At 37.0% G+C, this 16,755-nt stretch overlaps 1 protein-coding gene and 1 pseudogene across 3 annotated transcripts in view; one reads left to right on the forward strand and one right to left on the reverse strand.

Moving 5' to 3' along the window:
• Positions 1 to 16,755, reverse strand: part of LOC118553187 (protein diaphanous homolog 2) — a 951,294-nt gene that overhangs the window by 416,491 nt on the left and 518,048 nt on the right. For all 3 annotated transcript variants that reach the window (XM_078064453.1, XM_078064454.1, XM_078064452.1), the window contains one exon: positions 918 to 1,047. In XM_078064453.1, coding sequence (XP_077920579.1) covers positions 918 to 1,047 — 130 coding nt within the window. The remainder of the gene's footprint in view (positions 1 to 917; positions 1,048 to 16,755) is intronic.
• Positions 1,479 to 2,517, forward strand: LOC118519400 (serine/arginine-rich splicing factor 10 pseudogene; annotated as a pseudogene).

A 16,755-nucleotide genomic window follows, 5' to 3' on the forward strand; every position in this document is an offset into this window, starting at 1 on the left:
CCCCAAATAAATAAATAAAATCTTTAAAAAAAATAATATTGTTCAATGGTCATCTCCGCTGGTCTGGTATTATCAATCAAACCCTCAATGTATTTCTTTAATTTAATCCAGTGTGTCTCATTTTGTGGTTCCAGGACCAGAATAACAATAGGAGATGGAGTATGTCTCCATAGTACTATTATTTTCTTTATTAAAAAAAAAAACCTTTAAGATATGATGTAAAATTATACTCACTATAAGTATAGCAGCAGCTCTCTGGCAATTGCTTTTCTACAGAACTTCTATATCTTGGCTCTTCGATTTAACAACACACGTTTGTGACTACAGTCATATTTACTAACATGTAACTAATGTGGAATAATAGAACATTTAGAAAATTTAGGGGCGCCTGGGTGGCTCAGTCGTTAAGCGTCTGCCTTCGGCCCAGGTCATGATCCCAGGGTCCTGGGATCGAGCCCCGCATCGGGCTCCCTGCTCAGCGGGAAGCCTGCTTCTCCCTCTGCCACTCCCCCTGCTTGTGTTTCCTCTCTCTCTGTGTCTATCTCTATCAAATAAATAAATAAAAAATCTTTAAAAAAAAAAAAAAAGAAAATTTGTAAGCAAGAACTCACAATCATTTTGATATCATCAAAGCCCATGGTATACTTCCCTTGTAAACAATATATATTTAAGTATTTATGAAATGAATGAATGAACATACTATCAGATCAGAGATGTGAAAGCGTCAATAACCTAGCAATGTTAAAAGATAAAGTAAGTAAAAAATAGGTCATTAAATGTGCTACACTATCAAATATAAGCTAATGGAAACGATCTTCCTGCTTTTCAAATATCAGTAAACAGAAAAATTAAATTAATGTTTATTTAATCTTACCACTTAAAATATAATAGTCTCAAAATAGTTACTAATCAATTACCTTTGCTTGCACTTTCTACATGTTCCAGCTCTTCAGGAAATTTCAGGATATCCCGGTATTTTTCCTCACAAATTTCAGCAATAAAATGCAAGAGGGTTGTTTTTTGATCTGCTGACTTAGTATCTCTGATCTGGAATGAAATAACAGTATTTTTAGTATATTTTGGGTAATGTAAATATAGACTTTATTCTTAAACAAGTGAAATAAATGGATGAACTCAATTTATTATAACTAATTTAAATTTTTTTAAAAAGTTAGGGGTGCCTCGGTGGCTCAGCTGGTTAAGTGTCTGACTCTTGGTTTTGGCTCAGGTCATGGTCTCAGAATCATGAGATGGAGCCCCGCGATAGGCTCTGTGCTGTGTGGAGTCCACTTGAGATTCTCTCCCTTTCCCTCTGCCCCTCCCCCTGCTCATGCTCTCTCCCTTGCTCTCTAAAATAAGTAACAGATAAAATATTTAACAAAAAAATTTTTTTTTAAAGTTAGGGGTAGCTTTCTAATGGGGTCTAGCAACAATGCTCTAGATTTTAAAAGGAACACCATTATTTTAAAATGCAAAAGATGGGTCTGAGGATCCGCCGCCGGATCCGCAGACGGTTTACTGAGCCCGTTAGTACGCCTGCTGAGACTCACGTCGCCGTCGTGTCCCGCTACCTGCACCCCCCTCAACATGTCTCTGTTGGTAAGGAACGTGGCCAATGACACCAGGTCCGAAGATTTACGAAGAGAATTTGGTCGTTATAGTCCTATAGTTGATGTGTATGTTCCACTTGATTTCTACACGCGCCGTCCAAGAGGATTTGCTTATGTTCAATTTGAGGATGTCCGTGATGCCGAAGACGCTTTACATAATTTGGACAGAAAATGGATTTGTGGACGCCAAATTGAAATACAGTTTGCACAGGGGGATCGGAAGACTCCAAATCAAATGAAAGCCAAGGAAGGGAGGAATGTATACAGCTCTTCACGCTATGATGATTATGACAGATACAGACGTTCTAGAAGCCGGAGTTATGAAAGAAGATCAAGAAGCCGGTCCTTTGATTACAACTATAGAAGATCTTATAGTCCTAGAAACAGTAGACCGGCTGGAAGACCACGGTGTAGCAGAAGCCATTCCGACAATGATAGATTCAAACACCGAAATCGATCTTTTTCAAGATCTAAATCCAATTCAAGATCACGGTCCAAGTCCCAGCCCAAGAAAGAAATGAAGGCTAAATCACCTTCTAGGTCTGCATCTCACACCAAAACTAGAGGCACCTCTAAAACAGATTCCAAAACACATTATAAGTCTGGCTCAAGATATGAAAAGGAATCAAGGAAAAAAGAACCACCTAGATCCAAATCTCAGTCAAGATCACAATCTAGGTCTAGGTCAAAATCTAGATCAAGGTCTTGGACTAGTCCTAAGTCCAGTGGCCACTGATAGTATAAACCTTGATATTTTTAGTCATGTATCATTCATTTACTCATAGTTTGGTTTACTTAAATTATCAGGAATACAATGTTGCAATGATGCTTAAAAAACACTTGTCAGTTTTCCCCGTACCAGGCAAATGGTTATAATTAAAATGATATGCTGTTGAGAAGCCACTCTTAAGAGTCCAGTTTGTTTAATGTTAGGGGCAGCTACCAATTTGTGGTGTCTCTGTATATTTTTGTAAAGATTCTCATTTTTGATGCTTAAAGTATTGGTGAAAAGATGTTGGTTGACCATAATTTGCAACATTGTCTTATTAAAAATAAACTTTCATATCCATATTTGGTAGAACTGTTAACTAGAAATGTAGCTTGCTAATAAGATAGAATGATACAAAAGTGAAGTTGTAGCCACAGTACAACACTGACTGATCAGACACATTTAGGTTCAGGGTGGACCTTTTTGTCTTGTTAAGATGTCTAGGCCCGTGATAATAGTTAATTTATAACAGAGTGTGGAATAGTTCTTTTGTTAACCCCACTGTCTTGGGGAATGATGCCAACTGGGTTAAGTAGGATTTGGGGAAAGATTGAGTTTTTGACTGAAACATGGAGCCTTCACTGCTTTTTTCTGGTTTCTTTGAAGATTTGGAACATATAAACATCAGAAGAACTCACCTTAAAATTTGAGGTCAATGATGGCAGAAATAATTTTAAGGGGAAAAAAAATGCTCTCATGTAGTTACTCTCAACTTTAAGGAGCACTGTTGGTCATATTGCTTAGTTTTCTTACTGCTGTTAAAAAGCAGCAAGTAAATTGTTTCAAGTAGATTTTGTTTATGCATATGTATAGTGTAAAAGAACTGAATTTTGATGCTTGTAACACTCAGTCTGTGCATTTGTATCAAAATTTGCCTACCACTTTATGAAGGAGGCTTGTTCTTCACACCTCAGCTTATTTCATGTGAGGCAAGTTGAAAGAGAACACTCCCATTCTAGGTGATTCTGTGGTGCCATGAAATTTAAAATATTTTGGAAAAAGATTAATTAAGAGTCACATCTCTGAGTTTGATTATCAATGTATAGTACCTGGCAGTACCTGACTAAAAAAGAAAACAAGACCCTAACCATTTATAATTTCTAGCATTTCTCTGAGAGATCGTTTGGGGGGAGCAATAAAAGGGAAACGTCCAATCTCATTTCAGAATAAAAGCTAGCATCTTTAAAATTTTTAGATTGCTTGCTTGCAGGTATAAGTAAGAAATATTGTGGGGAAACGATTCCTTTTAGAGGATTACTTTTTTTCAATTTTGGTTTTAGTAGGCCTTGCCTGTAAAGAACAAAAGATGGTTTTTAAATACTGTTTGTGGAATGTGTTTAAAGGATTGATTCTAGAACCTTTGTATATTTGATAGTATTTCTAACTTTCATTTCTTTACTGTTTGCAGTTAATGTTCATGTTCTGCTATGCAATCATTTATATGCACGTTTCTTTAATTTTTTAGATTTTCCTGGATGTATAGTTTAAACAACAAAAAGTCTATTTAAAACTGTAGCAGTAGTTTGCAGTTCTAGCAAAGAGGAAAGTTGTGGGGTTAAACTTTGTATTTTCTTTCTTATAGAAGCTTCTAAAAAGGTACTTTTATATGTTCTTTTTAACAAATATTGTGTACAACCTTTAAAACATCAATGTTTGGATCAAAACAAGACCCAGCTTATTTTCTGCTTGCTGTAAATTAAGCAAACATGCTATAATAAAAACAAAATGAAGGAAATAATGAAAAAAAAATTAAAAAAAATAAAATGCAAAAGATGACCAAAACCAGCAAAAGTTTAAATTTTAATATATAAATTTAAAAATATCTAATTATGGCAAAATGAACTATCCTCTGAGAATAGAGCATGAATTTAAGTATTGATAATTACAGTCAAAGTTAATGTGTCCTTATGTTATCAGCATTTGTTCTTTTTTTATCACCAAAATATATTCTTGGAAACTATATTTGCTTGTGAGGTTATATTTATTTGTAGCCATTATTGATGCAAATTAATGTAAAAAAATACATTTTACCCTCCTTGTATGGGCCATCAATAAGAAAAGCTGAAAAGTTCTTATGCTGATTTACAAACAGAATCTGACCACACAACTGTGATGACAATTTTTTTTCTGCTTATGTATGGTATTTCCTTTTCAGAGATACTTTTAGAAAAGAGATGCTATAGTTAGAATGATAAAAATCTTTAAAGTATAGGACAAAAAAAAATCTATGATGAAAATCTGTTTTCTTTAATATAACATTCATATTAGACTAAGCTGCAAAAGAAATCAAGGATTTACCTACAAACAAAGGATAAATAAGGAATAAAGTTCCAAGTTTTCTCATTGTATTGGGTGTTTTAATTCTATAATCCTTAGACGATGGGTTTGCCCATTGATATGCATACTGATTTGGGGTTTTTAGCTTTAAGGATTACTCTGTTTAGAATAAATTCCTCCCAGACAGGTTTATGAAAAGGCTTTGAAAGGTACTTAGGTAATTAACAGAATATTTAATACCTACTGTTTTAGTGGCAAAGGAAAAAAAATCACATTTAATCAATCAGACCCATACTGAATCTGTTTTGTACTATAGCTTTTTAACAATTATTTATGTCCCCAGGATATGGAGAACTTAAAGGAAATACAGTCTTAAGGCTCAATACAAACAACCACAGGAGCCATGATGTTGACAGTTCAGGTGGTCACAAGGTCACAGTGATTTCTTTTAGAATTTCTGGGATTACTTTATCCCACGTAGGTGAAATATTTAAAATTTTGCATTATCTTGCTGATCTGCCTAATACTTTCAAGTACTACAAGGTTAAAATTTTGGGTGCCTGGGTGGCTCAGTCGTTAAGCTTCTGCCTTTGGCTCAGGTCATGATCCCAGGGTCCTGGGATTGAGCCCCACATCGGGCTCCCTGCTCCGCAGGAAGCCTGCTTCTCCCTCTCCCACTCCCCCTGCTTGTGTTCCCTCTCTTGCTGTCTCTCTCTCTGTCAAAAAATAAATTAAAAAATCTTTAAAAAAAAAAAAAAGAGGTTATCCATGAATGAAGAAGAATGACTAGAATGAAGGAAGATGGTGCAGTTGAGGGTCAGGTTGTTTTGTTTGTTCAGTAAGAGAGTTGGAGAGAAATCTTGAAATAACATTGTAACACCCCTTCCCATCTTCCTATCCTCTCCCAACACTTTGAGATTGTAGTATGAGAGAATAAAATCCCGGCATTTGAGAGAGTCCTGAGGAAATCTTACTGCATGGGAGACGATGATTGCAAATGACATATCTGATAAAGGGTTAGTATGTAAAATATATAAAAAACTAGGGATGTCTGGGTGGCTCAGTTGTTAAGCATCTGCCTTCGGCTCAGGTCATGATCCCAGGGTCCTGGGATCGAGTCCCACATCGGGCTCCCTCCTCGGCGGGAAGCCTGCTCTCCCTCTCCCACTCCCGCTGCTTGTGTTCCTGCTCTCGCTATCTCTGTCTCTGTCAAATAAATAAATAAAATCTTAAAAAAAAAATGACACAATTTAAGGACAAGCTATAAGAACAAACAGCAACAACACCTCAAGGGCAATTTGTGTTAAGTAAGGCCTGTTGCTCTAGAGGAATCAATGGGAGGTTCACGTTCCTAAAGAGATGTCTTTACCTGGGATTATAGGGTTACATGTTTACAAAGTGCAACATTTTCAGAGTATGCTGGATATTACAATTTATAAGAAAATTCATGTTTTCTTTTTTTCTTACAAATTACCTGAATTCCTAAATCCTAAAAACATTAGATGTTTAGGAAAAATTGAAGGTACATCTTCCTGAAGGAAAGGGAATTAAACTGTATTTTATAAACTCTGTAGAGACTATACAGACATACACACACCACGACCACCACTAATAACAACAACAAAACCCTACCTAATTTTTCAGGACACCAAATTGTAAAAATATATATATTTTAAATATTTTACATGCACATGGCCAATACTGGAAAGGAAAACACAAAAATAGAAAAACAGCATTATGCTCATATGTCAAATTTATGGGTGATTTAAAAATCAGCTTTTGGCATGCATACTTATGAATGCTTACTTTTAGAAACAGTCTTTAATTGATAAATATTTATTCAGAATCAGGTCCATTAATTTAATTCCTGTTAAGAAATTTAGTAGAGTCAATGGTTACATTCCAAATAGATAAATGAAGCATAACATTTCAGCTAAATAAATATCCTGGTATCTTTGTTAAAATCAGAGAGTTACAGACAGAGCATGGGTATGCTTTAAAAAAAAAAAAAAAACAACTGAAATACTTCTTTCAACGCATGGGCAAACATGGACAAGTGCCTCTTTTGTCAAGCTGAGGAATATCTTAGTCAGTATGGGAGACAAACTGTTAAATCTGTATTGCAATATTTATTTTTTAAATAACTTCACACAGAGAGTCTATTTTAAGGTTACAAACTGGCAGGGAATAATTGTGACAAATAAGTGGTCTTTTTAATTTTTCTCTCTATATATGACCCTTAGACCAATCATTTTAAAATAAATATATACTATTAAAATACAGGGGGAAATAATTTTTGACTAATTATATTTAGTTTGAATTACCATGTCTTCAGCCTTTCTTACTGCATCTACACCATTCACACATTAGGCACTGTCTCTCTCTCAGGACCTGTTGTGTTGTTCAATGTCAACACAGAAGGCAACTAAGAACATTCACCTTTATCAATTCTAAAGGTTAATGGCATTTATCCAATAATTTGCTCTTCCAAGTATACTAGTTGGATATATACATCTCTTGGGGTAATACAAAAGTAATCTGAGTATGTGTAAAACCACTTCCAAAGTGTTTGAGTTATTTTATTAAGAAATAAAATTGATTTCCATTTGATATCTGGTTAACTTGAAATTATGTGAATTTTATATTAACATCAAATATTCCATTAATACTTGTCCAGATTGCCTAAGTCTCAGTAGTGGCTATACTGTCAACATTTCAAGGTTTGCTTCCATCAGGAGGCAAGTGCCTTTTGGCAACCCTGCCTATGCTTTCCGTGTCTCCCTCTCACCAGCCACAGTTAGGCAGAGGTATGAGATAGATACACGACTTCTCTTTGTAAGATACAAAAGGATGAAAAAAATACCCTACATTCTTATGTCTTGCATGTATTTCCACATAATAAAAACACAAACAGCAGTTCCAGAAATTGGAAATATTTGAAAGAGCTAAAAATGTTTTATAATATTTTAATAAGCTATTATCAACTAATGATAACAATAAAAATAAGATAGAGCAATCCACTATATTCACTGATAAAGCACCATCATTTAATAAACCATAGAGTGATTTTAATTATAATCATCTGCCCAAAAAATGTTACACATAAAGATTAATAACTGAATTTATACTAATTGTATCTACCTATTCTTTAATAAATTTCTGAAATGGTACATGAATATAAAATACCTTTAACAGAACAACACCTATATCTACAGCAAGTTCTGATAGTTTATTTTTCTAATAAATATGAAGGCTGTATTATGAAAGATAATATTTACATTTGACATTTCCAATACATTTCCAACATTATAACTTAGGCAGATAGCAAAATATCTGAATAACTAATTGCCATGTAAAATATATTTTTTTCAAATACTTTCATTCAAGCCTGAAAATCTAGTTTTGCCCTGTCTTTGAAATTAGGTGGTTCTGAGCACACAGAAGCCAGCACACAGCCAGAGAGCCTGAAACAACATTTTAATCATCTACGTCAGTCACACTCAATCTTTTTTTGAAGGACCCCTTCTGTAGGTAATTTTCCCCTCTGCTGAGATTTAAGCCTATTTCTTCTTGCTCCATCCTCAGTGGGAACTGAAAATAACTGGTCACTATCCTCTGTATAACCACACTTCAAAGAGGGAAAGCTCCCTTCTCATGTGTCCTGTTCTTTAAACCAAACAATTTTAGTAAATTTAACCTCTCCACACAGATCTTAGTTTTCAAATGTTTAATTCTGAAAAGATAATAAGAATCCACTCAAAGTTTCCATTACAAAGTCTCCCTGCATCTACTAGAAAAGCATACAAACTTCTTGGTTTTGCATATACAGCCCTTTGTGAGCTGGCCCTTGCCTACTTTTCTAACGTGTCCCCTGATGCTTTCTGATGTATGCCCAACTCTTTGGTCTGATTACAAATGCATGAACATTCCATGTAATGTCATGCCATCGTGCCTTTGCACATCTTGTTCTCTCTCTCGACTCCCCCTCCATCTTCCCCTTTTTGTTCTATCTGCCATGTGAATACCTACTAATATTTCAAGACCACTCAACTATCATCTCCTATCTGAAGACTTTTCTTAGTAATAATTAATGTCTTTTTTAAGCCATGTTCCTTCACTATAAACATTATAGCACAGTAGTTTTTTTTTAAGATTTTATTTATTTATTTATTTGAGAGAGTGAGAGAGAGAGGGCACAAGTGGCAGGACTCAGAGGAAGAGAAAGAGGGAGAAGCAGGTTCCCAGCTGAGCAGGGAGCCCAATGTGGGGGCTCGATCCCAGGACCCTGAGATCATGACCTAAGCCAAAGGCAGACACTTAATTGACTGAGCCACCAGTAGTTTTTCTAGGCAATATGAGTTTTTTTTTTTCAAGGTTAGAGACCCTGTTTTCCAAATATTTTTCATCTACAGTACTTAGGAGAATGCTAAAACATACTAGGTAGGCAATAAATGTTTCTGAATTAAGATTTTTCTCCACATAAGTTCTCACTTGCATGGACTTTAAGAGTAATACTTCTAAATTGAACTCTATTCGTGTGTGTGTATGTATGTGTGTGTACATACCCATACATATACAGAAAGTTGACTACAAAGCCCAGACATTTCCAAGACACCATATTTGTTGAGAGTTAGGCGGGACTGAATGCCAGAATAAAATTATATTGTGTTGCTCATGAAATGAAGCAACATATGCTTCTAAGGGGAGGCAGGTTAGGAGCAAAGCAAATATGAATGTAGAAGTACATTCAGTACTCCACTGTGGGTAGGGACTGTGCTGAACAATAAGGATCAGAGATAAATGACGCATGTACCTTCAAAGCCTCAGGGAGGTCAGAACTTAGGAAAAAAACACAAAATTATACAGAAAAGAGATGACATAGGAGAGTATGGTGGCAAATCTCAAAGAGTTGCAAAATTAATTGGACAACTAGGATATATATAAAAAAGGCAAAGAAAACAAATTTAAGACATATTGCAAAGATAAATAGGATTAAGTCACTGAAAAAATATTTGGAATGAGGCAAAGGGAAAAATCAAAAGTTTTAAAATCTGGTTATTAAAAGAATGGGTGTATCATGTTGGTAACAAAGAAAGTAATGACTCTCAAATGAGCTGGCTTTAGGAAGGAGGTGATAGCTCATTTTTTAAACATAAGTGGTAACTATGTGGAGATAATCTATGAGAAGGTAGAATGGCATTCCATTTTATCTACTTCATTTTATTGTATATGATTCAACCCACATATGCTTCTTAAAACTGCATATGACCATGTCACTCTCTTCTTTCAACATATCCAGTGCCTCTTTACAACTTATATAATAAAGTTCAAATTTCTAATCAGAATAGTTACTGAGTACAGACTTTGGATTCAGACAGAAATGGGTTTGAACCTTGATTCTACGATTCACTAGTTGTGTGACCTTGGGCAAGTTACTTAAACACTCTAAGCCTCAGGTTTTTCATCCATAAAATAGGCATTAGATAAGAACTTATGATCACAGAGTTGCAGAATTGAGTAAGATACCATATTATCATGACAATGATCATTAAACAGATTAAAAGTGATGAGAGCCTACTTTAGCTTCTCTTCTTCCCAAAGAGTAAGTTATTACCATAACCTGAAAGTCCCTCAGTGATCTGGCCCCACTACCACCATGATTGTGTCTCTAGCTATTATTCCTTGCCACTCCCCTCAACCATGCTTGCTTCCTAGCTCCCTGAATTCACCAGGCATGTGTCTTACTCAGAGCCATTGCTGATGTTTTCTATCTGATTGGAAGGTTTCAATTTTACTCATCAACATGGCTAGCTCCTTCCCTTCTTTCAAGATCTATACTTAAAAGTCACTTTCTCATTCTAAAATTGCAATCCATTCTCACAACACCTCTTACTTCCTCCCATTTTTATTTTCCATAGCACAGATCTCAAATATACTTTATTTTCCATAGCACAGATCTCTATTTATTTACTCTTTCTTATCTCTCCCCACTTCAATGTCAGCTACCCTAGTACAGGGATTTGTTGATCTGCTTTGTTCACATTTACATACCCACCATCTAGAACAATGGCTGGCACATAATAGGTACTTAATACGTATTTGTTGAATGTATGAATGGGTGAAGATTTCTACCCATTTGCTTCAGTTCTTCATGACCTTAGATGTTCTTCCTTCATCAGGTGGTAGTATCATCATTTAAGGGGAAAAGGAACCAATATTTTTTACCCATCTGTCATGTGCCTATAGGCCAGGGACTTTGATAAGTGCTTTATAGTCATCATTATTGTGTGTGTGTGTGTGTGTGTGTGTGTTCAATTTAAATATTTATTGAAACTAGGAAGACAGCAGCAGAATAGAAGGATGCTAGAGTCACCTCATCACAATAATACACAAGATAACTAGCAAATCATCCTAAATACCTCAGAAATTGACTTGAAGACTGGCAGAACAAACTCCACAGCTAAAGGTAAAGAAGAGCCCACGCTGAAGGAGGTAGGAGGTGCACAGACTCAGCTTGGGAGAGAAACAGATCATGGTCACTGTGGTGGGGAGGGAGCCATGGTCCTAGAGAAGGTTCAGAGACAGACTAACACACAGGGGAGCACATGGGGAAAACAAAACCTCATAGCAATTGGATTGGAAAGTAAGGTGCTGAATTTCATGACTTCTGGCAACCAGCAGGACTTAAAGCCTGGAGTTTTAAAGGTCAGTGGGCTTGGCTGGGATAGAGACCAAAGGGAACTGAGCTGCTTTTGGAGAGAAGGCAGGCAAACAACTCATGGACATACGGCAGGGAAATAGCGATCTGAAGAGTGCCTGGGATCATGGTGTGGAGGTTATTTGCTTATCTCAGAGTATGTCTCAGAGAGGCAGCATTCATGGAGAGACCACTCCAGGAACAAAGGAACAGGCTGGTTGGTGCCATTTCCCTCCCTTCCCCACAGCGTAAGTACAGAGCCACTTCTGAGAACCAGCATAGCACCAACACTTGCTACCTAACTTGCTTACCCCAAGCCTCGCCGCCCCATTCTGCACTCCAGTGGAACTGTCTTCACCAGTCACGCGTGCCTCAGTCCCACCCTGGTGGGCCCCCTGCCCCGGAAGACCAGCCCAAACCCCTGTTCACACAGCGTCTCCTGACCTGAGGATTCTGTGGAGCCTCTGTTTTGGCACTGGTGGCTACAGGTTTCATTTCACAATCAGGACTGTATCAGGGTGCCTGAGTGGCTCAGTTGGTTAAGCACCTGCCTTTGGCTAAGGTCATGCTCCCAGAGTCCTGAGATTGAGCCCGGCATCAGGTTCCCTGCTCAGCAAGGAGTCTGCTCCCCTCTCTCCTTTTGGCCCTCCCCCCATTTGTGTACTCTCTCTCAAATAAATAAATAAAATCTTTATAAAAAATCAGGACTGGGGTGCCAGGATGGCTCAGTCGGTTAAGTGTCTGCCATCAGCTCAGGTCATGATCCCAGGGTCCTGGGATCGAGCCTCACATCGGGCTCCCTGCTCTGTGAGGAGCCTGTTTCTCCCTCTCCCTCTGCCTGCTGTTCCCCCTGCTTGTGCTCGCTCTCTCTGTCAAATAAATAAATACATAAAAAAATTAAATAAAAGCAAATCCTTTAAAAAAAAAAAATCAGGACTATATCAATTTTGTTCAGCAAATGTTTGTTGAATGAATAAATGCTTGAGAGAGGCCAAAGATAATCAGGACTGAATTGATGATTAGAGAAAACGTTGGTGACTTTCAAGCACAGATTCAGTATAGTACTGGGGTGCAAAATTAAAAACAATGGATAGCCAGAGAGAGGAAGCAACGTGTAAGGTAATTTATTCAGAATACTGACTGTGGATGATAACTAGATAATAGTTAGAGGGGGTAACACATGTAGCAGCTGGAAAATGGTGAAGCTAGTGACAAAAGTTATTATAATTATTTATTACAAATTAGGTCAGCATAATTAGGCCTGAAGAGATCAGGCAATGCAAGAACTAAGAATTGAAAATGAGTATGGAGAATGGATGGGCATAACTGCTTCACTGGTTGTCAAACCATGGTCCCTGAAAAGCAGTACTAGCATCATCTGAGAACTTGTTAGAAATTCAAATTTTGGGGCTATACACCAAATCGACTAAATCAGAAATTCTGAGGGTGGTACCTATCAATCTGTCCAGATATCAACCTGATATTGATATCACCTCACACATGTTAGAATGGCTAAAATCAAAAACACAGGAAACAACAAGTGTTGGTGAGGATGTGGGGAATGGGGAACCCTCCTGCACTGCTGGTGGGAATGCAAAATGGTGCAGCCACTATGGAAAACAGCATGAAGGTTCCTCAAAAAAATTAAAAATAGAACTACTCTAAGGTCCAGGAATCGTACTACTGGGTATTTACCCAAAAAATACAAAACACTAATTCAAAGGGATATATGCACCCCTATGTTTATTGCAGCATTAATTACAATAGCTAAACTATGTAAGGAGTCCAAGTGTACATTGATAGATGAATGGATGGATAAAGAAGATGTGGTATGTATGTGTATGTATACCACACACATACACACACACACACACACACAAACAATGCAATATTATTCAGCCATAGAAAAGAATGAAATCTTGCCATTTGTAAGAACATGGATGACTCAAGAGTATCATGCTAAGTGAAATAAGTCAGAGAAAGACAACTATTATATGATCTCACTTATATGCAGAATTTAAGAAAGAAAACAATTGATCAAAGAGGAAAAAAAAGAGAGAAAGAGAAAAATCAAGGGACAGACTCTTAACTCTAGGCAACAAACTGATGGTTACCAGAAGGGAGGTGGGTGGAGGAATGGGGGAAACAGGTGATGGGCTTAAAGAGTACATTTATCATTGTGAATAAATAAAATGACAAAAAAGAATTAAATGCAAATTAATTAATAAAGAGTAAAAGATTAAATCTGAAAATAAGTAGAAAGAGAAGTAAGACAGGCAAGGCATCTTCAGAGACAGGCTGGTTTGCCAGGCTCCCCTGCCTGTGATCCCCTGGTCACTAACAGCTTGGACTTCAGTCCAATGGCCCAGGGCCATCTCTGATGGCACCCGTCTCACCTGGACCAAGGACATGTGGACCAAATCCTGGAGGTCCTATCCTCCTGAGTGGCCTTTTATCTATACAGGACTGTTTTCTCTGTCACACAGACCAAAAAGAAGGAAGGCCAGCAAGACACTAGTTGTTTTCTTAGCTCCTAAATGACTGACATTTCAGGAAACCAAAATTCTAAATGGGACCATATGGGACTTCAATTCATTCTGCTTTTCTATAGGCAGGGTCAGTACTACATGAGGACTCCATTACAGTGGGTGTACATTTAGAGGTTCAGCAGAGGCCCCAGTCCAAAAATCTCTTCCAAACCTATTTGATAATGCTTGAAATTCCATTCCATCATTAGAGCTTTATTACTTTGGCATAAGCCAAATGTGGGTTTTGTCTTCTGTATAATGGCAGAAATCAAACATATAAAAATCACATCCGCTACCTCAGTGTGAATGGTATTACTTGGTCCCTTCCTGAGAAGTGGCTTAGATGGAGAGAAGAAGATTAGAACATTGCAGGCCATAGCCCCTAAGGCTGGGAGCGGGAAGATGGGAAGGTATAAGAGAGAAAGGATGTAGAAGGAGGTTGAGCTGATAAAGACTTTCTACCTGGACAGTCAGGTATGGCCTCCAAAGTACTGAGAAAAGCACCATGTTTTAAAAAGCCAGACCAAAAAAATAGATCACATACTATGATTCGATTTTTATCTAGCAGATGCAAACTGATCTATAGTGACAAAGAGCAGATCAGTGGTTGCTTGGGAAGGGTTGAGGGTAGGTTAGAGGGAGGAATCACAAGGGTCATGGGGGAAATTTGGGGGGTGATCAATATCTTGATTATGATAATGGTTTCAGGAGTGTATATATGGGTCAAAACTTATCAAATCATTAAGTATTTGCACTTTATTGTATCTCAGTTATACCTCAATAACATTTTTTTTTTTTTGGAAAAGAGTGAAAAAAAAACCTATGTGAGTACAGTGCGCCTGCCAAATAACCCATCTCACACATATCTGGTAAATCCTGGCAGAAACGAGTGTTTTCTAGGAGCACCTGTCACCTCACTGAGAATTGGGTATTCTCTCTGTACATTGATAGGGATGAACTAGACAATCACAAGGGCTTATCCGAACATCATGGGCTGGATCGTAAGGGTCAAATATGTTAACTGATAGAAAGCCATTACTGAAGCTTAAAGGATTTGATACAAAGACAAGGTAGGAATTATTAAATAACCAGCAAATATAGAGATACTGGGTAAAAATAATGGATTAAATATGTGCAAATAATTTCACTGTATCTAAATCTCCACCAAAAGGTATTTTTATTCAAGAGCAAAGTCTCCAATGGGAGCTCCTGGAAAGAAAAAAAATATAACATCAGAAATGAAAAATTTAATGGAAGGATTAGAAGACAGATTAAGGAAATTTCTCAGAAAGAGTAGTAAGACAGGGATAGAAAGTAGGAAAACACAAAAGACAAATGTACCCGAATTAGCTGAATTGCAGGAGTTTTAGAAACATAACAAAGGATATAAACTAACTCAAGAAAACACTCTAGGTCATGAGTTTTCAGATTGAAAGGGCCACTTAGTGGTCAGCAGAATAGGTATGTCATTGTAAAATTTCTTAACGCTGAGGACAATGAAATCCTACAAGGTGACATGCAAAGAAGGCTTTGGCCTCAAAAGCAGCCTTTGGAAGCTAGAAGATAATGGCACCAGTCTACCAAAGTTCTGAGGCAATCAGACACATAAAGGTATCAAACAAAATTTCCCTCTCATGAACTCTCAGGAACTCCTAGAAAATATATGTCATCAAAAAGAGGGAAGAAAGCAGGAAATGAGAAGACACAGGATTCAGAAACAGGTGATCCAACAAAAGAGAGAGGCAAATGAATTCTTAGGACAACAGTAAAGGGAAGTTCCAGGATGGCAGCTGTGCATTTTTTCATATCCTTGGGAAAGAAGGCTCCAAGAGACTTTCCCAAAAACAAACTGAGAAACCTACATAACTATCAAAGTTTAAGGTTACTTAGTGATAAGATCTCAGAAACCTGTATGTATGAAAAAAAAGATAATCAAACAAAAAGGTTGCAAATGATAAGTAATCATAGTTGACTACATGACTTGCCTGTGAGTGGCATTTACATTGCCATAAGAAAAAGTGCACTAATTATTGATCTACCAAAAATTACTCTATAAATATACTGGGAGTAAGGGGGCCTGCGAAGTGTGCATAAGTGTAAAAGGGGCGAGTAGGGAAAAGGAAGCTGAAACTTCATCTCCCATTGTGGGAATTCAACAAATAATGCCTGAACTGAAAAATCAGGAAGTAGCAACACAAACATGTTATTTATAGATAGGTAAAAAAATCAGTTAAACAAACATAAAATGATTCTTCTCAGGAAGTGGAAATGGTAGGGACAGTGGGTGGAGAGAGTCTGAGGGCTGTACTTCATCTTAATAAACCATGTAGAACTAATAGACTTTTAAAATTATGTGACTGTATAACATTGAGACAATTTTAAAAATAACAAAAAAAAATACTGTGGAGAAAAAAAAAACATGGAAAAAATAATTTGGATATCAACTCCAGGTGATTCTGATGGATGCTCAAGTTTGAGAAACACTAGACTTCTCTGAAGGGAATTGTCAGGCAAGAAGGTGCTTGGCAATTCTCCACAGCTTGTGTGGGCCCTCTCATAATTACTTTTACATATAACAAGCTGAAGTGTCAACATGATTTCAAAGCTTAGGATCTATTTAAAACTAGAGAGGAATTGCCTAGCAATTTGTGGCATCTGAAGGACAGAATCTCGAATCTATCTTAATGTTCTTAATTAATTTACATGAAAAGTGAGACCGATTTGTATCATAATTTACCACCTACTTATCCAAGAGTGAATGACCTACATGGTATGCTCCATGCTGTCAAGATTCTAGATACATTATTCATAAGTCTTCTAAACTGTCCCTTATCCTTCAACAAAAACTGTATTGAAAATATACCTACTGAGAGT

Source organism: Halichoerus grypus, chromosome X (genome assembly GCF_964656455.1).
Source record: "Halichoerus grypus chromosome X, mHalGry1.hap1.1, whole genome shotgun sequence".
Classification (NCBI taxonomy): Eukaryota; Metazoa; Chordata; class Mammalia; order Carnivora; family Phocidae; genus Halichoerus; species Halichoerus grypus.